This window comes from Hippocampus guttulatus, chromosome 18 (genome assembly GCF_054856545.1).
Source record: "Hippocampus guttulatus isolate MCC_2025c chromosome 18, RoL_Hgut_1.0, whole genome shotgun sequence".
Lineage (NCBI taxonomy): Eukaryota > Metazoa > Chordata > Actinopteri > Syngnathiformes > Syngnathidae > Hippocampus > Hippocampus guttulatus.
In genome coordinates this window covers 12,059,343-12,078,417 of record NC_141278.1, presented here as the reverse complement: position 1 = coordinate 12,078,417, position 19,075 = coordinate 12,059,343, and the positions used below count along the sequence as shown (strand labels likewise).

The 19,075-nt window shown below is 44.9% G+C and overlaps 2 protein-coding genes across 5 annotated transcripts; both read right to left on the bottom strand.

The window, feature by feature from the left end:
* Window positions 1-1,357: 1,357 nt before the first annotated feature.
* On the bottom strand, window positions 1,358-9,832 carry LOC147191252 (H-2 class I histocompatibility antigen, D-D alpha chain-like). 4 transcript variants are annotated; one of them, XM_086136715.1, is made up of 8 exons: window positions 9,665-9,832; window positions 6,856-7,122; window positions 6,476-6,754; window positions 5,627-5,935; window positions 5,403-5,513; window positions 5,292-5,309; window positions 4,456-4,510; window positions 3,331-4,356 (listed from the first exon to the last, which is right to left on the bottom strand). In XM_086136715.1, exons 1-7 carry the CDS (start codon window positions 9,726-9,728, stop codon window positions 4,476-4,478), a joined length of 1,083 nt encoding a protein of 360 aa, XP_085992841.1. In that variant the 5' UTR covers window positions 9,729-9,832; the 3' UTR covers window positions 3,331-4,356; window positions 4,456-4,475. The 4 variants fall into 4 exon arrangements, with proteins under 4 accessions (XP_085992844.1, XP_085992841.1, XP_085992842.1 ...); XM_086136716.1 differs by having other exon boundaries at window positions 5,403-5,510; XM_086136718.1 differs by lacking the exons at window positions 3,331-4,356; window positions 4,456-4,510 and adding an exon at window positions 1,358-1,652.
* Window positions 9,833-10,439: 607 nt separating this feature from the next.
* Window positions 10,440-12,141, bottom strand: LOC147191251 (HLA class I histocompatibility antigen, alpha chain G-like). The gene is made up of 3 exons (XM_086136752.1): window positions 11,813-12,141; window positions 11,635-11,731; window positions 10,440-10,901 (listed from the first exon to the last, which is right to left on the bottom strand). Exons 1-3 carry the CDS (start codon window positions 12,090-12,092, stop codon window positions 10,862-10,864), a joined length of 417 nt encoding a protein of 138 aa, XP_085992878.1. The 5' UTR covers window positions 12,093-12,141; the 3' UTR covers window positions 10,440-10,861.
* Between the last annotated feature and the right edge of the window lie 6,934 nt (window positions 12,142-19,075).

The following is a 19,075-nucleotide window of genomic DNA, read 5'->3' as shown; positions in this document are numbered from 1 at the left end:
CGCCAACCTGTATAAACTACCAAAAAAATATTATAAAGAGCAAAAAATCCATATAACATACCAAAGCATTTTATATGTCAAAATAACGGCACAGAAAAAACCCCACGAAATGTTCAATGATATTTATTGTAGATCTCCATAATACAATGTCTGGTTAATGTCTAATCATCATTCTACTTAGTGGCATTACTGTGTTCAGAGTTGTATTCCGAAAATGAAAGCATTCGAGTCGACGAGCACCATTCTGGGCAAAAGCAAACGGAACTACCCGTTAAGGGGGGGGGGGGGGGGGGGGGGGGACAAAAAACGGAAATTTTCAGAATCCGTATGATTTGTGCGATACGGCCATATACGTAAGATTCACCACAAAATCCGTATGAACTATGGCTAAACCGTATGAGTTGACAGGTATGGGTCCGGGTGTCGAACCACTCCAAGCAACTCTGAGCTGCTTTCGGTTTCATTTCACTTGTGGCGCATGGACGCCTCCACGATGAAAGCGGAGAAGAAAAGATCTCAAATCTCGCCAAGTCAACATTTTCTGTTCTGATTCGGAGATGATTTTGAAAGCGGTGGTCCCCGAACCATTGTTTGTGTCACGGACCAGTTGGGACAAGTACGCGTTGTTCGCGGAGCGACAACCGTTTTTTTCATGGCTTTTAAATTGCCACTTTTCAGGCACCGCTATTGACTACAAAGATGATGAAAGAGCACAAGTATGACCATCGATTTTTTTCATTGATTTCAAACGGTGTCATTCTACTGTACAACAAACGCAGAGTCGCATAAAATAACGTTTCTAAAAAATGGACCAATCGGGAATGAAAAATACACCTCATCATGTCAACATAATATTTTGGAAATTATGACCATGAAAAGGGCGTTCGCTTCATTGCCACTGACTGCCGGGTCGTTTTTAGCGACGAAGCCGTGAACGTTTCCGTCAGCAAGGTGTGCCAACTCTGTTCGCATTTTTCATGCTTTCCACTTGATGACTTGGGTGCTTCTTGTTCAAGTGGTTCAACGGGTTTCTTGTGTTATCTTCTTTTGGACACATACGAGGCACAACAGCTTCACTTCCGCGTAGCTCCCGATTAGGGGAGGAACTCCTCTTGTCCAAATCGCTTCATCTTTGAAAATCGGCACACGGGATTCTATATTTTTGTGTTCGTGCACACTCGTGATGGGATTTTCGGCTCTTTTCGGTGATCCGGTTTATTTGGATCAGTCGACTCTTGATGGCTCTCAAACGGCACTTTTAACTTTAGTTTTTCTTTTCAATATTTATGACAAATTTAGCATACATTTTGGAAAATGACTTGGTGAACTAAATAGCAACAATTATCAAGCAAAGAAATTGTTTTTCACTTTTTTTATTGAACATTAAAAAAGCTCCAAACAATAAACAAGCAACAATATTAAACTTCAACCGACAACAATCAAACATGCTGCATCATCACAAAAATAGTGAATAGTAACTGCAACAGCAACAGCGAACAAAACACACATAAGCTACTCCTTGCTTTATTTTAAATTTGCATTCAACAAAACTAAATACTTCAACTTGGACGGGCTGATCGCCTCCCCTTTCTCTTCCCGTCTCTCTCTCTGAGCGCGGCAGCTGAGCCACTGCCAAACTTCGCTTCAGACACCTGGAAAGAGAGAGAGAGAGAAAATGACAGAGCCGGCTCTCGTCGTTCACTTCAAAGTCGCGACGGACACATCACAAGTGCACACTGTGCCCACTCAGGCTCACTTTCACAAAAAGTATTTAAAAATGAAAATCAAATAAAAAGCAGTTCACCTTGAAACACCGGAAGTTGTTTGCGGTCTGCAGTCTGCACTTGCAGCTTGCGATCTTTTGTCGTTATTATTCTCGTTCCAAGTCTGTTTCATGCACAATTTACCGATGAAAGAAAGAATGTCAATCTGGAGTGCATTTGAAAGTGCGTCTTGTGCCTGCGCATCAGGTCACCCGCGATGGTAGGAAGCGATTTGCATTTCACAGCCCCCCCAAACTCCCGTGTCGACTTTATTTCTTCGTGTCGCTCATCCTGGCACGAGTGCGCAAGTGCCTGCCCGGTCACGGGTCGACCCCGGAAAGTCACTTGATGGAAAAGTAGATCTTGGGGCCCAAAAAGGTTGGGCAGCCCTGCCTTCGAACAAAGAAGATGATTTCACGATGCCACTTGAATACCGATTCTCGTAGCAACCACTGTACCTTTTTTTTATGGGTGAGCGCCACCCAATCATCAAAGTTCATTCCTTTATTGTCTTTCGATGAAATGCAAAACTGACTCAAAGGTGAGTTCATGTTTGGCGAGCTGGCAAAGTTAATACTTCTCTTGATGGAGTTTGGAGTGACTTCTCTTTCATGCGTGCGCGAGTGTGTGTGTCCTTCTCTTGTCAAGGCCTCTTTTTGATCTCTCTGAATTGATTTTAGTCCAGCAGTGTCTGATCAAGCAGCATCCTTTTTCTTTTTTGCTATTCATATATCTGTAGATGTCCAGATGAAAAACAGGGCCTGCGATGTTATTGCCCAAAAAAGGGGCACATATTGTGTCAGATAGTCCGGCGTGTTCAAACGTGAAAGTGAAAGTATCGCCGGCGGTTGGATTGTTGGGTCATTGCGCAACAAGTCACCGGGAAACCGATCATAAATGGCCCAAGCACTGAGCACACCTTGATTGTGGTAAGGAGAAGTAGAGATAATTGTGTACTAGAAAACAAAAAACGTTCATCATAAATCTGAAAAGCAGAAGGACCGACTAAAGTCCGAGACTGGAAGTCGTCACGCATAGAAGTAAAGAACAAAAAAAAAAAGAGCAATGCTCAATGGAACCTTTTCAGAACGACTTTGTGATCGGCCATCAAGCAGGCGATCGTTCGTACGCGTCCTGCGATTGACTGGCGACCGCTCCGCCGTTTGTCTGCGTGTGGCCTGCAAGTTGCGAGTGACCACTCCGTGTTGGCCCGCACGACACAGCAGGTGCATCCTTTGTTGGTCTGGGCCTTAAAATTGACTTCCAGGCGAGGGAGGGAAGGGAGGGGGCAGGAGGGAGAAGCGGTCGTAAAACAGGCCAAAATTCAGATGAGACTCATGGCATTCTCGGCCTGCTGTGACCAGGTGCAAGCGTGGAAGAATTAGTCACAAATCGAAAGAGAAACGTCTCGATGGGCGGAGTCGCTCTCGAGCAGAAGAACGTTGATTGCTGTTTGCGCAAGTCACAAACGTGTCACGAAGAACAGGTTGACCAAGGCTTTCTGTCAGGTTCTTCAGAACTAAACCGAATCATGATTTGGATTCCAGAAACGCAGGCTCAGACAAAGTGCGAAAACAAAAATATTTATTGCAAAAAAGTCCAGGCTGAAATCGCTTGCCACAAGGAGCCAGGAAAAGCAAACAAACAAGCAAAAAACACTTCATCAAACAAAAGGCAAAGTACAAGGGAACAGCGAGAAGAAGCCCAATTAAGCCAAACCAAAGATCAGGATCAATAAAAAAAAGCAATCATGAAAATACTTCCAAAGTTCAACGGCAAAACCAGAGCGAAAGGTCGAGCATACGACAGCGAGCAAAGTCAATCATCCGACAGAGACTTGGCCGCGCGACAAAGCTTGGCGAGGCTCGAGGGGGAAACGGCGGAGCGGGCGCGCCTGCCGGAGGGCGACGCCCTTCGCTCAAACACAATCAAAACCAGACAGAGCATGACACTTTCCGGCAGGGCTGTCGCTCAACCTCTCGAGACGGCAAACCTGCAGCGCCCCTGCTGGTCGCGGCCAAGTAGTGCACGCCGGTGGCCATTTCCATCTTTGGCACTGGTCGAGCGATCGGTCCAAAAGGTTCGGACGAGGAGCGCAATCGTTCACGTGACGTTCTGATCAATGCGCGCTTTGGCAGAGTTGTTTGCTCAAGCGGAAGCGGTGATGGAAGAATCGTTCTCGTGCTCTCGGCCGCGGGCTCCCTCTCGGGGTGTGCCAAAGAATCACTTAATTCATAACTTATGACGATAAAGTTGACATTTCAAACCGCAAATCCAATCAAACAAGAATGCAGAGATGCCGTCGAAACCATCGAGCACATTTTTGGAGGACCATAAAATCCCATTCAATCGTGACCTTGACGACATTCAGTTCTTGAATTAGTCAATTGATTGCTACACAAAAAAAGTCGTTTTCACACAGAAACCTCAAACCCCCCAAAACCAGAAACCTTTGAGTGCTACTTAACAGAAGCGAAATTGCACTCATGGTCCGCTTGAAGAAGAAGAAAAAAAAAAACGTCGGCGTTTTCAGAGGGGATACGTGCTCAGCAGATGAGAACGTGCTCAGCAGGCCCACTTGTGTTCTTGGCGTCTGGAGGGAGAAGAGCCGAAGCAAAGCGTGAACGAGAATCCACATCAAGATGGCCGAGAGCATTTCCACATTCCAAAGATGGCGCGGGAGCTAACTCACCGTGCGACGGCCGCCGCGTCTCACTCGGCAAGGGGCTCGGAATCGGTGGAAACGGCTGAGGAAGTGCAACCGCAGAGTGAGATGTGAAGCGAAACGAGTCACGCTCGCGCCAAAGGATTTGCTCCGCTGAGACGTTCACTGCCGAATGACTTTTGCGGCGCTGTCCGATCTTCGACTTGCGTCTTTTCATTCTACAACTGTTGCCGCGTCTGCACCGTACAGTACACGGTGTCATTTTGCGTATTCTTTATCCTCTGTGTCGAAACAACTAATATCAGTGACGTACCGATAACCGCAAAGGATTTGAGACGCCTTGATTTGCGTCTGACTTAAACTGTCCAAGATGGCCGAAGCTCAGTGGCCGTCAATCGGCAGTGAGACCAAACAAAAACAAACATGCTCGACCTTCAAAAATCGATTTCATGATCTCATGACTGTGTGCATGTATGTATGATTTTTTTTTAAAATACGATTTTAGGGAGGGCTATTTGAAATGACACCTGACAACCATTGTTGTTGTCTTTTTGGGGACGGCTGGAAAGGCTGATTGTCATTTCCGTTTATTTCATTGGACAAAGAGGATTTGTGACGCGAGTGGTTTCGGTTACGAGCGCGGCCACTCAACAAATTCAACTCGTATGAAAGGCACCGATGTTTTTTTTTTGTTTGGTTTTTTTGGTGCACAGCGAGAGCTTCTCACGGCGCTTCTCACATCAACATTCCTGCCGTTTCAAGCGACTCCCGATTCACGCTTGGGCGGCAAAGGCCTAAATCGGACCTTCGTGGAACTGCCCCGTTTATTGTGGCTCAAAGGAAACAGAAAATGTTTTACTTACACGCTGCAGAGTATTTGGCTGGAAGGAAAGAGAAAGAAAGTTAGGATGACGGACTTTTTGCCACAGTTCTCTTTGGATCTTCCCGACGGACCAGATCTTGGCGTCCCTCACCTTGTCTGTTCCGGCGACGCTTGGCAAGGACCGCCGCCACCCCCGCCGCCAGCAGAGCCAGGACCCCCAACGTGACAGCGATGGCCACCGCCATCTGGACTCGTTCTTCTTCTTTTCACGTGGCAACAAAGATGTGGGCCATGAAGAGAAGCACGCGAAGGGCTCGTCACGACACCGTTCGGCGAGAGTCAATCCGAGGCGACGCAACGATTCAAGTGGCTCACCTGCGTCGCGCGCGTTGCTCAGGATGCTTTTGCCGTCCAACTTAACGACGATGGCTTCCTCGACGCCGGCCAGCCGGAACACACATTCGTACTTGGCCTCCGCGTCGGGCGCCGCCTCCACTTTCAGGTGGACCGCGGTCTGGAAGGTTCCGTCGTGGTTGGGGAGCGTCTGGCCCATCTCCACGTCCTCGTGCAGCTGCTCGCCGTCCTTCCTCCAGAAAAGATCCGACGTGAGGGGGTAGAAACCCGTCGCGAAGCAGGTGACCGGAGAGGAAGGCGTCTTCTGGAGGAGAAACACCTTGGGAAGCTCTGCGGCGAGGAGGGAGAGAACGACTTAGGGGGGCCAAAGACGACGAGAGAACACGTGGGAGGAGCAAAGATGAGGAGAAAGTGCGAGAAGAGCTTTGCAAAGAGAAATGTGGGAGGAGAGTAGGGAGAGCATGCGCAAGAGGATGACGCTCAGGGAATGTGTGAGGGCAAAAGACGGCCGGAACGCGTCAGGATCAAGACGGAGGAAAAGCGGGAGCGGAGAAAAGTCGGGCAAAATGCGCGACGGCTTGAAGGACGGAGAAAGGGTGAGGAGGCAAAAGGGGCAACGTGTGAGAGGGTCAACGAGGGCTCAAAGGTGTGAGAGCAAAAGATGGTACCTGTGAGTGGAAGATGGAGGGAACGCGTGAGACGGCGAAGGAAACGGCAAGCGAGGACAACTTGGAAGCGCGCCGAGAAGGTGCGAGAAGACAACCGGCGGCGAGCATGTCGAGAGGGTGAAAGAAAGCGAGAGCGTGCGAGGACGATGGACAGATGAAGAGAACGGCTGAGAGGACGAGAGAGTGTGAGCGGCCACCGCACCTGTTCTCATCAGGAAGTCCCGCCCATTGCTCACGTACGTCTTCAAGTCAGCAGGACAAATCTCAGTGACGTATCTCTTCCAGTGTTCTTTGAGGCCGTCCGATCGTTCCCACTTGTTCTTTGTGATGAACGCTTGTGGATTGGCTGCGATCCATCTCATCCTTTTCCACTCAAATGAGATGAAGTCTTCTCCGTCATACCTGAGCTGATCCCAACCATCCACCTCACCAGTCTCGTCATCCCATTCACAGCCTTCCATCCACTGGATCATGTGAACGCCTGAAAGTGTCACGCACACGATGAACAGAGAGAAGCCAGCAGTGACGTGCGTGTTTATGAGTCGGGGCACATCCGCTACGTTGTACGAGCGGAAAACCAACCTCCAGTTTGGTTGAAGCGCTCTTTAGCGATTTCAATGTTGACTTTGAACTGCCGCTCTTGGACAAGACTGCCGTGCAGCTCTCGCTCCAACAAGTCTGGATCCTCTGCTGCGATTTTGTTCACCCAGTCCAGCTTGGCTTTCGTTTTCCGGCTGTTGCTGTCAAACTGTAAAATCTGAACGCCGTCCACATACGCGACCTCCCAGAACTCTGGCAGATTTGCGATTTGAGAGGACGCTGTGGTGAAATAACGCAGCGTATGTAGCGCTGAAAGAAAAGACAAGAACATTTTATTCTTTTGCTTTCCATTCGGCAGCCTCGCGCAATGCGTGGTTGACGTGACTCCATCCGCTCTCGGGGCCTCGACACTCTGGACATGATTGACGCCACGTTTGATCGGAGCACATTCTGACTCACAAAGCTTCTCTGTGATTTGACAACCCCACACTCATCGTTTTCTCTCTTTGATTTCTTCAAAGATGTTGAATGCTCCTCACCGTTGGTTGAAACACACTTTCAAAAGAAATCGAGTGACCTTCCATTTTACGATTGTCATTCATTTGAAAAATAATTCAAATCAAGGGACGAAGGTCATGCATGATAACCCGCAACGACAAAAAAAAAAACTAGAAAGTTATCAACTATCCACGCATGAAATTCAACGTAGGCTATACACGTGTTTTTCCGATGATGATCATTTTTAATAAAGGCAATCATATCGGATCGAGAAGAAAAGAGTTGACGTACTTTTCGACGGTGATTCTCAAAGTGTGACGTGATGACCACTCGCAAAAGAAACACGACGTTCGAAATGAAATAGATCAGGGGTGGGCAAACTTTTTGGCCACATTGACTTTTCAAATTTGACATGCGGGCCGGGTCAGCACAAGATACGGTACATTCAAAAAAAGGCATTTGTTGACGGTCCATATCAAACATGAACAGAACAAAGGCATTCAAGTCAACAGTATTTATAGAGCACTTCAAGTCGGAATCTACTTTTTTTTTTCATGAGAACAGTGTTGTTGATCACCGATTTCAGCCAGTGCATTGCTGCAGACGGGTTGTGGTCCGACCAGTCGAGGTCGAGCGATACACTAAATATTTTCAAGCAACGAATCATATTTCATATTTGTCCAATCTTTCCTTATAACGGAATTTCCATATGTGGGATACGACTATGGTACATGTCCTTTATGAACATGCAAGTATGTTACCAACACAAGCAACAAATTGCAACCACATGTTGCCCAAAAACTGTTTCTAACACGAAAACTGCAGCAAACAGTACAGGTATGTGAACCAAATAGAACAAAGTTCGGACTATTTGCCGCAAAATGAATCGAGTAAGAGACCCGGTGGCTTTTCTTTCCACTCACTCGCGGTCTCAAACTTGACCTCCCCTCGATCGCCACCCACGACAGCGTTGCTCAGCTGATGTCGTGCAACCAACTTTTAAAGCCAGCCACGGGACGCTTCGAAGTCCTCCATGCCCATAGTTGGCGCCATGGAGCTCGCATTCTCCCTAATTAGCGGTGCAGTTAGCGGAAGGTTTTTCGCACCAAAACAGGTAAAGCATTTGAGGAAACGTTCATTGACTCGACTCTCCGTCGAGCCGCTCGCAATTCACTCTGAGCAGGGAAATTGCTGCCAATTTCTTGTCGATTTGAGTCTTTGCGACTCCAAGCGTCTCCTGAATGTTTCGTATGATGTAACCCGCTTGGCTTTATCGGGTGCGTTTCACTTTCTCTTCCGCGGTCATGACCGGTCCTCTTCGTTGACATGCCATGATCTACAGCAGTGTCTTTTTCCAGCCAAGGCACATTTCTTTCGCTGAAAAAATCCCGCGGCACACCACTAGCTGAAAATGTGAAAAAAAAACCCCGCTTATTTTAACAATTAGTGTTGTGTTGTTATGATAAGCGGGATTTTTTACATTGAAGAATAACGTTATAATTATCACCTTGATTTGGAATCAAATCTACATCAATCCAATATTTGATAGTCTTTCATATTTATTCTCACTCGGTGTGATAAAAGATTTGGATGACCACATTTCTGATATCCTGGCAGCGTTTGACTCGAAGGGTCATGTATCTATTTAATAGATACATGTAATTACAGATGTAAAACTTCCCTTCGAGTCAAACGCACGGTACGTTTTCAACTATTGAGTTTAACTTTCATGTCCAACACATTTGCATGAAAGCGTTAATTGAGTACGTCCATTTATTTATGTCCCTACGTTTAAGCGCCCTGTGAATCAAGCGGCGCATACCCTTTCAATGGCTGACAATAATAGGAGTGTCGTTTTTCGAAATAAAACCGCTGCCCCGGGTTTCGTGAACATTTAGGCCGACCACATGACTCCATTTTCATGTCAGGCATTGTGGCGGTGCGGTGTGAGCTTCTGACTTTTTTTCCCGAAGTTTGTACTTGACAAAACGTTTGAGAACTGCTGCTTCAAACCATTGCAACCGGAACACAATCAATACTAAATAAATAACGACATAAATTGTTGAAATGTAGACACCGAATGAGGAACTTTAACCCCCGCCCCACCTTGTTGAATAGAACAAGAAAAAAAACGACGGGCAGATTAACGTGCAACGTTGAAGCTAATCTTTTTCTGCTCAACGACTGACGCAGTATAACATTTCATGACCGTGGGTTCGCCTTTCCATATTTAATCGATAACATATTTGTGCTGGTCAATGTTGAGGCAGCGGACACGCGAAGAGAATAAACGTTAACGCGTCGGTTCACAATCTTTCGTGCAATAAATAAGTTGTCAACAAAGTGCACTTACCAGGCGTCACGTTGGGTGTTTGCAGAGCCGCAACAAAGAGGACGAGTAGATACATTCTCGGCATCCAAAGTTGTGTCGCAGCAGGACAAGTAGTTAGAAGTTGCGGCTGTCTGTCACACGGGCGCAAGCGAGATAACAGACGAGGGGGGGACGCGCTTGGACCAGTTCACCTCCTGAACCAATTAGAATTCGGGCTGCCTGTGACGTCACCCGGCCCTTTTTTTTCCATTGCCAGAATACATTTTCAGCCCGATTTGAAATTAAATCGCTTACGTCGTTTTGCGTACGTTGCTGAAATGACCGCAACTGTGTTGTGTGTGTTCGAGGATTTCAAATGAGATGGAAAACAGTGTTTGTGGGATTCGTGCTGAAACAGCGACACTCTCCTGGTAGTGAGGGGTAATTGCAACAAGGAAGCGCTCCTTTGCGTTTCTCTGAAATCACGTGACCCTGCTGTGCAGTCCCATTGGCATTCGATTTCCTTGACGTCATTCCGGTTGCTACACGTCGCCGACATATTGAATGTGGGAAAGTGGAGCACCGAGTGAAGCGTTATGACGTGATTAGGCTGAATTGTGCCTTTCCAAATCACTGCAGTGATGCCTTGAGATACGAGTGAGTCAATGTTGGAGGATACATATAACATTTGTGTGTGTGCGTGCGTGTGCGTGTGTGTGTGTGTGTGTGTGTGTATGAAATCAAACAGAAACCTGTCGCTTTGCATACAGCCTGCTTTCAAAAACAAATTGCATCTTCTAAGAACAGTTCAACTGCATTTCACAGTCCAACAAATTTTCATTTAATATTTCATTCAAATACATTCAATGATTCAACAGCTTGATGAGAAAAAATAAGACATTTTCATGCAGCAACCCTGGTGGGTTTTGTACAATCCAACATGACACTAAGACCGACACTGACAGAAGAAAGCAATCCAAAGCACTCCTCAAATCTAACCTTGCACAGTACACCAAAAATAGAAACAAATTTTGAGCGTTGAAAAAATATGATTGTCAATCACCCATGTGAAGAATAAATAACATTTGTTTTAAAATCCAAGTTCTCCTACGTTCTGACACCTGGAGAAAGCAGAGCACAGCAAATGCACAAAACCATGTCACCGAAACCCTCTCCAGAAACCCAAGATCTCGTGGCGTCCATGTGAGCCAACTCATCCTATGACGCTCCGAAACGGGCTCAGTCAAAACTTGGAAACAACCTCTGAATCAGGCAATGGCTGAGGGAGCAAAACACAATGTGAGATTGTTGGGGGGGGGGGGGGGCAGTCACACGCATGAAGGAAGTACATTTGCTCAAGCAAAGTACTCTCAGCTGAATGGATCTCGCAAAGATGTAAAAGAAATCCTCACGCTCTTTTGCCTTTTTCAATTAATTCCAGGTAGTCACTGTATTACACAGTAAGGTACCACCTCATACGGGTGACCTGACTTGAGAATTTTTCAAGATATAAGTCATTGTTGAACCGACTTTTTTCTTATTTTTTTTGTTTTTTGCTTTACCTGTGAGCGCAGACTAAAAAATACGAGCGCGAGCGAGAGAGAAAGCAATTCGGATGTCTCAATGACTGTATTATACTGCCCTCCGGTGGCCAAGACCAGTGATGCAGTGAGGAAAATAAAACCTGTTGAATTAAAATCATTACTGTGTGTTTTTCAAATTACAGTACTGTTGAGTGCTGTTTTTCTCCTTTAAATGATACATGGCAACAATTTGTTGTCGTTTTGGATTATCCCCATTCACACTTTGGGAACAGAGCTCTAATTCAGACCTTCGTAGAACTGCCTTGTTGAATGTGGCTCAAAGGAAACAGAAAATGCTTTACTAATACGATCGAGGGTGTATGGCTGAAAGGAAAGACAAACAATGTTACATTCACTTTTTGTCAAAAAGGCGCGAGGCAAATCTTCCCTTTGGCTCCTCCTGACCGACGAAGCATTTGTGTCGCTCACCTTATCTGGTGATGGAACCCGGCAACCACCACCACCACCACCAGAGCGAGGATCACCAACGTGAAAGCAATGGCCATCATCTTCCTGACTTCTTCTTCTTCACATGGCAACAAAGAGCGTGTGATGAAGAGAAACACGTCAATGGCTTGTCACAAATCAAGTCAATGCGTGTCATCACCTTGGATACGCGCGTTGCTCAGGATGATTCTTCTGTCCAGCTTGGTGACGACGTCTTCCTCGACGCCGGCAAGCTGGAACACACATTCATACTTGCCCTCCACGCCGGCCGTCACTTCCACTTTCAGGTGGGCTGTGGTCTGGAAGGTTCCGTCATGGTTGGGGAGGGTCTCCCCCATCTCCACGTCCTCGTGGATCACCTCGCTGTCCTTCCTCCAAAAAAGGGCCGACGCACTGGGGTAGAAACCCGTCGCGTGGCAGGTGACGGGAGAGGAGGGCATCTTCTGGAGGAGAGACACCGTGGGAAGCTCTGCAAACCAAGGCAAAGATGGAGAGAACCATTGAGGGCAAAAGAGGATGAGAAGGAGCGAGGGGGTGAAAGAGTGAGAGAACATGCGAGAGGACTAAGGATGGAGAGAAAGGGTGAGAAGAATTTACGGAATAGAAATGTGGGAGGATAAATTATGTAGAGGTGTGAGAGGACGAAATAGGGAAAGGATGAACAAGAGGATGAAAGTCAGAGAATGTGTGAGGGAAAACATTAGCATGACGATGGAGAGAAAGTGAGGACAAAAGTTGGAGAAAATGCACAGTGGCTTGAAAGATGGAGAAAATGTGAGACAACAAAACCTTATCTATATCTATATTTATATTGCACTTAATTGAACGGTATACATTGAAACTGTAACATTTATTTTGTGAATGCAAACACTTTGTTTTTCTTCTTTCTCCCCACAATCTTGCTGCTGTAGACTGTAAATTTCCCCAGTGTGGGACAAATAAAGGATATCTTATCTTAAAAAATAGGGAATGTGTAGGAGGATCAACGATGGCTTGAACATGTGAGGAGAAAAGATGATACATCTTACACATACATTACGGTAATATGTCGACCCCAAAATAGCTCCTTGCTGGAGAGATGCAATAGAACACGGAAATAGAATTGCGGCAAGTTCAGCCTACTTAGCCTAGCTTGCTAGCCGCTAACAAAGAGACGTGTTTCGTCACCCAGCAGTTAACATGGTAAGAGTGTGTCTGTTGTAATGGATCGTGTGAAAATGTGTGCAGGACAAAAGCAGATTTCGAGGATGATTTCTTTGGAACAAATGAGGACAACGACTCTGTTTTCGAGAGGTCCCGAGTTGGCTCGACCAGAGCGGGTTTGGCCACTTCTCGTTCTTTCGCTTGATTGCAGGGGTCACCAACCTTTTTTGAATGTGAGAGCTACTTTTTGGTAGCTACCACTTTTATACACAATTCAGAAATTACACATTTGCGCAGATTACGTTTTAAGGATGTTTTAATGATGTCACTTCATGCCTAAAATGTAACCAAGATGGCGCTGGTTAGACACTGTGCTGCTAGCTCTTCCAATCCGGCAAATATGAAAAGAATTTTTCATTCAAGTTCCTTGTGACTTTCTTTGATTTAACAAGAAAGTAGAAGTACGATCTGCAGAATTACCTAATCCTATTTTTGAAAATTTGAAGACTTTTGCTGGACAACCAGCAAAACCGGATTGACTGGAATCTCGGCAAAACACCGCTTTTATTCCCACGTTTTCGAGAGGGATTATTTTTTTTCTTTTTCCATGTTTGTTTGGCAACTGTAAAGATTGTTCAGGAGTTTTAGCAAAAATGTAATGTCGGATTACATTATGGTGGTTTGGCAACTATTTTTGACAGTTTGATGGAACGTAATACGATTGAATGTATCCTTATAAGAGCAAAAAATGTGTGACAATGAAAGCCTTTCCTTTCTCAAAAGCAGTTTGAAACAGTCATTCATGCCTTCATCACATCCCGGCTGGATGACTTTCATGAACTTTACTTTGCGGTCAGCCAATCCTCCATTAAGCATCTCCAGTTGGTCCAGAATGCTGCTGCTTGCCTCCTGACTGGTACTCCTAAGAGGGAGAGGGAGCACATAACTCCTACACTGGCATCCATTCACTGGCTCTCTATCCATTTTAGTGTTCTTTTTAAGATTCTATTATTTGTTTCCAACTGGCTCGTGTGGTTTTGAGACGATATGGGAAGAGACAAAAAAGATTTTTCAATCATGAACACGATGACTTTGTCTCGTGCGTAATTTCTCTGCTTTGTTTACTTGGATTCTCGACTTTCCTCCCTTTCTAAAAAAAAAAAAAAAAAAGCGGCAAATTTTCCCTGCTGTAGCTGCTATGCTAAAAATCATCAACATTACTTTGTCACAAAGGAAACCTTTATTTTAATAAAGATGACATGCGTAGATGAAAAAAGAAAAAAAACAGGCTACATTTACCTGTTTGGACTGTCCACCAGGGAAAATCAAGCACTGACAGCACTGATAGCACCGACTCGTGGGGTGGGGGTGGGGGGGGGGGGCATGATTTGATCTATTTTTTTCTGTCATGATCAAGCGTTTTGTGTTTATCTTTGTGTGTCTTGAAGACGCCAGTGAAGATGTCGGTCCTGGGCAGCAGGATCCAGAGTCCCCCCACATGAAGGAGGAAGTGGAGGATGTTCAGTAGAGCACCCCTGCATTCAAGAAAAAGAGGAACCAGACCCCCATGTCATCAAAAAGGAGGACGAAGGGCACACTCATATCAAAGAGGAGGAGGAAGAGCACCTACACACCAAGGGAAATGAAGGAAGTCGTCCTTACATCAAAGAGGAGGAGGAGGAGGAAGAGTATATCTGCAAGTTGTCATTGACTGGTGTCCCTTTCAAAAGTGAAGATGAGGGCCAAAGTGAAGCGGGCAGAGGGGCGAGACCTCCAAGCCGACTTTTGAAGAGATTAACCTCCCGCGATCGACCTGATCGCGCACGTGCAAGCATATACAAACGCACAAGGTTGCCCAACCACGCACACGTACACATATGCACGCACGCCGAGATGAGCGACAGCCGGAACATCACCAAACATGAACGAAATAGAAACACACAGACACACAAAATCCCAGATGGCCTCGTAGCTCCACCATCGGGGTGGTGATGACATGGCTCCACACTCTACTGAGACTTATGATAAACCGTCTGAAGGTGATATGACATGTGAAACCGACAAACGCTGGAAATGTTCTCAGTGCGGGAAAACTTATTCTAATGCAGGCAGTTTGAAGAGACATATGAAGGAAAGCTTAAGTCGTCACACAAGAACCCACACCGGTGAGAAACCTTTTGCCTGTTCAATTTGAGGCCAAAGTTTCTCAGAGAAGGGATATATAAAAAGACACATCAGAATAGTGAGAAACCGTTTGCCTGCTTGGTTTGTGGCCAAAGATTCTCTGAGAAGCGAACCTTAAAAAATGCACATGAAAATGCACGCTGGTGAGAAACCTTTTGGCTGCTCAGTTTGTCACCAAATATTCTTCGATAAATGACACTTAAAAATACACACAATAACCCACACTGGGGAGAAACGTTTTTCCTACAATGTATGTAACCAATGATTCTTTTAGAAAGGACATTTAAAAAATACACACAAGAATACACACTGGTGAAAAACCCTTTGCCTGCTCAGTTTATGACCAAAGATTCTCTCAGAAGGGAAGCTTAAAATTACACAAGAGAACCCACACTGGTGAGAAACCCTTTACCTGCGCAGTTTGTGGCCAAAGATTCTCCCAGAAGCAACACGTAAAACGTCATATACATATATCAACGTACACACACTGGCGAGAAACATTTTTCTTGCTCAGTCTGTGGTTAAAAATTCTCCTTAAAGGGACATTTGACAGCACACATCAGAACCCACACTGGTGAGAAGCCTTTGCCTGCCCAGTTTGTGACAAAAGATACTTAGTTTGTGACATTTGACTCAACACACACGAACACACCCTGATGAGACGCCTTTTCCTGCACACCTTTTGGTCAAAGATTCTCTAAAAAGGCATACTTAAAAAAACACATAAGAACCCACACTGGTGAGAAACTTTTTTCCTGCAGTTTGTGACAAAGACTCTCTCTGAAAGGAATCTTTAATGTTCACAAAAGAACACACACGGGTGAGAAACCTTTTGTCTGTGTAGTTTGTGGCCAAAGGTTCTCTCACAAGATATCTTTAAAGCGTCACAAAACAAGACACATTGGTGAAAAAACGTTTTCCTGCTCAATTTGTAGCCTGAGCTTCTCATGGAAGTATCAGGCTAAGAGTCACAAGTGTGTTATTGAGATGAGCAGTGATCAATGAAACTTTGGCCTCTCATCTGAGCAGGCTTCATCAGTTCATGCTCCAAAGATGACTGAATTCTATGCACCACTTGCGAGATTGCTCAAATTCAGTTTTTCTTTGTCGGAGTGAAATGTTTGTAACTTTTGTGTGAATATATTGTTGAGTTGTCATCTTGTTCATAAAAGTTTTGTTTTTGTTCTGAGTTTTGGTTTTGAGATTTTGTCTTACTTCAGTTAGTGTTTGTTAGTATTTATACATTTTTAATCAAAGAAGTTGTACAGTAGTTTTTTTTCCTTTAGTATTATTGGATTACATCGTGTTGAAAAAGGCTCATGTTGTGGATCAATAGATTGTGATGAGATTTTCATATAAACGCTTTCATGTTGCTTTATCGCAGTTTTTCATGTATCTACAATATACGGTCAGACCTCGGTTTTCGAACGCCTCGGTTCTCGACCAATTCGGTTTTCGACCAAAAATTTCAAGGTTTTTATGCCTCGGATGACGAACAAATTTCGGTTCTCGAACAAACTAAGCGCACTTGAATTCACCATTTGACTCCTCTCGGCTTCCTTAAACAAGGAAGTGACGCTTCCTCGGGTAGACGAGCAAGTGACGCTTCCTTGTGTTGCTTTCCATTGTGAGCAGACTTGTTCAAAGACTCTGGCTATATGCTCCTTATTTGAATGTTTTTTTTTAAAAATCCCCTGGCTTCTTTTTTGTTTAAATGTTTGTAATATGCGTATGTATTAATAACGTGTTTGTTTTGTTTTCTGTTTACTGAGAATTGTATCCTGACTTGTTCAATAAAGATTCTTGGAAGAAAAAAAAAAAGCAGACGTGTTCAATAAATATTTTTATTTTAAAAAGAGCGTGGTTTCGGTTTCCGAACAATTTCGGTTTTCGAACAGCCTTCTGGAACGGATTATGGACGAAAACCGAGGTTTGACTGGACTGGCTTTTTTTGTCATGGCTGCCTTTAATCATCATAGTTCAAGTAATACAGTAGTTTGAAATGTATGACTGTAAATACAGTAATGATGTGTTTCTGAGTCTCAGTGAGGATCTGTTTCTGGTGAGTGTGCATGAGTAAGTGAGAGAGAAAAGCAAGACTCGCTGCAGAGGGCAAATGGTGCAGCTCCATATCAAGGGGCCCCACAGCAGGGAGTGCTGCAAAGTAGCTTTTGCTTTCAGCACTATGATGCGCACATCAGACTGCTCAAGCAGACAGATTAAAATAAAACTGTATATACAACAATAGCTGTGTTTAAACTAATGAGCTGAGATAGAAAATGCCACATCTGTGCTGAGAAGCCGATTCGACTCGACTCGATCGAGAATTTCGCCATAAAAGTGCAATAAATCAATGTAGATGTGTGTTTTCCCAATTTAAGATGCTTTCCCCAGGTAAACTGATTCATGATTCACTTTCACGGCCTCCTTAGAACAAGTGTTGAGAATTAGCACTTGTGCTAATTCATTGCGGCAATACATCTGCTTTGTGCAATGTTTTTCAAATGAGAAAAGCACTGATTAAAATAAATTGGGTTGAAACCAAGTTCGATAGAAAACTGCATTTGTGATCCTAAATAAAATGGACATTTTGCATTTTGTAATGAAATGTCTGATGTAACTATATGTACCTATACTTCTCTTTGGCTTCATCTTGTGTCGTTTTACTCTGCCATACACTGCCAGGTCGCAACTGCAAGTGAAAATATATTCAAAATGGGCAATACTGCATAAATAAAAACAAAAGCGACTTGAATATTGTACACCTTTTCAAACTGTGTAAAGTAAAGTACGTCAAGGATGAGGACAGTGCAGATGACTATATTAGGCGTCAGTAAGTCAAGTCAAGTCAAGTCAACAGTATTTATAGAGCACTTTCAAACAGCCATCGCTGCATACAAAGTGCTGTACATGGAGCAATTTAACATGCACAATAAACAGTAAGACAAATCGGTAATAAAGGCGGTAGAAAGCACCAAACAGTAAAACCAAGAACAAATCTAAGTCATGCTGAGTCGAATGCCAAAGAATACAAGTGAGTTTTGAGGAGGGTTTTGAAGATGGGCAGCGAGGAGGCTTGCCGAATGTTCAGTGGGAGGTCATTCCAGAGAGAGGGACCAGCAACAGAAAAGGCTCGATCCCCTCTGAGCCTCAGTTTAGTTCTTGGTACTTCTAATAAAGTCTGGTCCACAGACCTGAGGCGCCGGGCAGGTGTGTAGGGGCGGATGAGCTCAGAGAGGTACGGTGGCGCGAGATTATTCAGAGATTTGAAAACAAATAAGAGGATCTTGAAAATAACTCTAAAATGAATGGGGAGCCAGTGAAGGGATGCCAGAGTAGGAGTTATGTGCTCCCTCTTACGAGTACCAGTTAAGAGGCGAGCAGCGGCATTCTGGACCAGCTGAAGGCGCTTAATGGAGGACTGGCTGACTCCAAAGTAAAGGGCATTGCAGTAATCGAGCCGGGATGTGACAAAGGCATGAATTACTGTCTCAAAGTGTTCATGTGAGAGGAGAGGTTTTATTTTGGCCAGCTGTCTAAGGTGAAAGAAGATGGATTTAACAACGGCACCAATTTGCCGATCGAGTTTGAAATCACTGTCCAGTTTAAGATAAGATATCCTTTATTAGTCCCACACTGGGGAAATTTAAGGCCCAAGTTTGAGACTGTTGACTTAAGATAAGGAGACAGGGGGCCCAAGTCTACAGGATGGAATGTACAAGGGCCACTGGGACCAAACAATATCACCTCTGTCTTCTTTTCATTGAATCTCAAGAAATTTTGTGCCATCCAGGTTTTGATTTCTTCCAGACAGGATAGGAGTGGCCTTAATGAGAAGGCGTCTTTCTTGCTCAGTGGGACATAGATCTGGCAGTCATCTGCATAGCAGTGGAAGGGAATACCATGTTTCGTTAAGATGGAACCCAATGGGAGCAGATACAGCGAGAACAGCAGAGGCCCCAGAATTGAGCCCTGTGGAACACCACATGACAGGGGAGCAGTGCGTGACTCAGAGCAGCCAAGGCTGACACAGAAGGTTCTGTCAGCTAAATAGGACCTAAACCACTCAAGAGCACTGCCGCCAATGCCCACCAAG

Excerpts from the sequence above, each read along its gene's own strand:
- LOC147191252 (XM_086136715.1), bottom strand. The coding sequence starts at position 9,728 with ATGCCGAGAATGTATCTACTCGTCCTCTTTGTTGCGGCTCTGCAAACA. Across the intron at positions 7,123-9,664 it reads AACACCCAACGTGACGCCTG|CGCTACATACGCTGCGTTAT; the intron begins GTAAGTGCACTT and ends CTTTTCTTTCAG. Across the intron at positions 6,755-6,855 it reads GCGCTTCAACCAAACTGGAG|GCGTTCACATGATCCAGTGG; the intron begins GTTGGTTTTCCG and ends TGACACTTTCAG.
- LOC147191251 (XM_086136752.1), bottom strand. The coding sequence starts at position 12,092 with ATGCCCTCCTCTCCCGTCACCTGCCACGCGACGGGTTTCTACCCCAGT. Across the intron at positions 11,732-11,812 it reads GAGCAACGCGCGTATCCAAG|AAGAAGAAGTCAGGAAGATG; the intron begins GTGATGACACGC and ends TGCCATGTGAAG. Across the intron at positions 10,902-11,634 it reads GGGTTCCATCACCAGATAAG|CCATTGCCTGATTCAGAGGT; the intron begins GTGAGCGACACA and ends TTGCTCCCTCAG.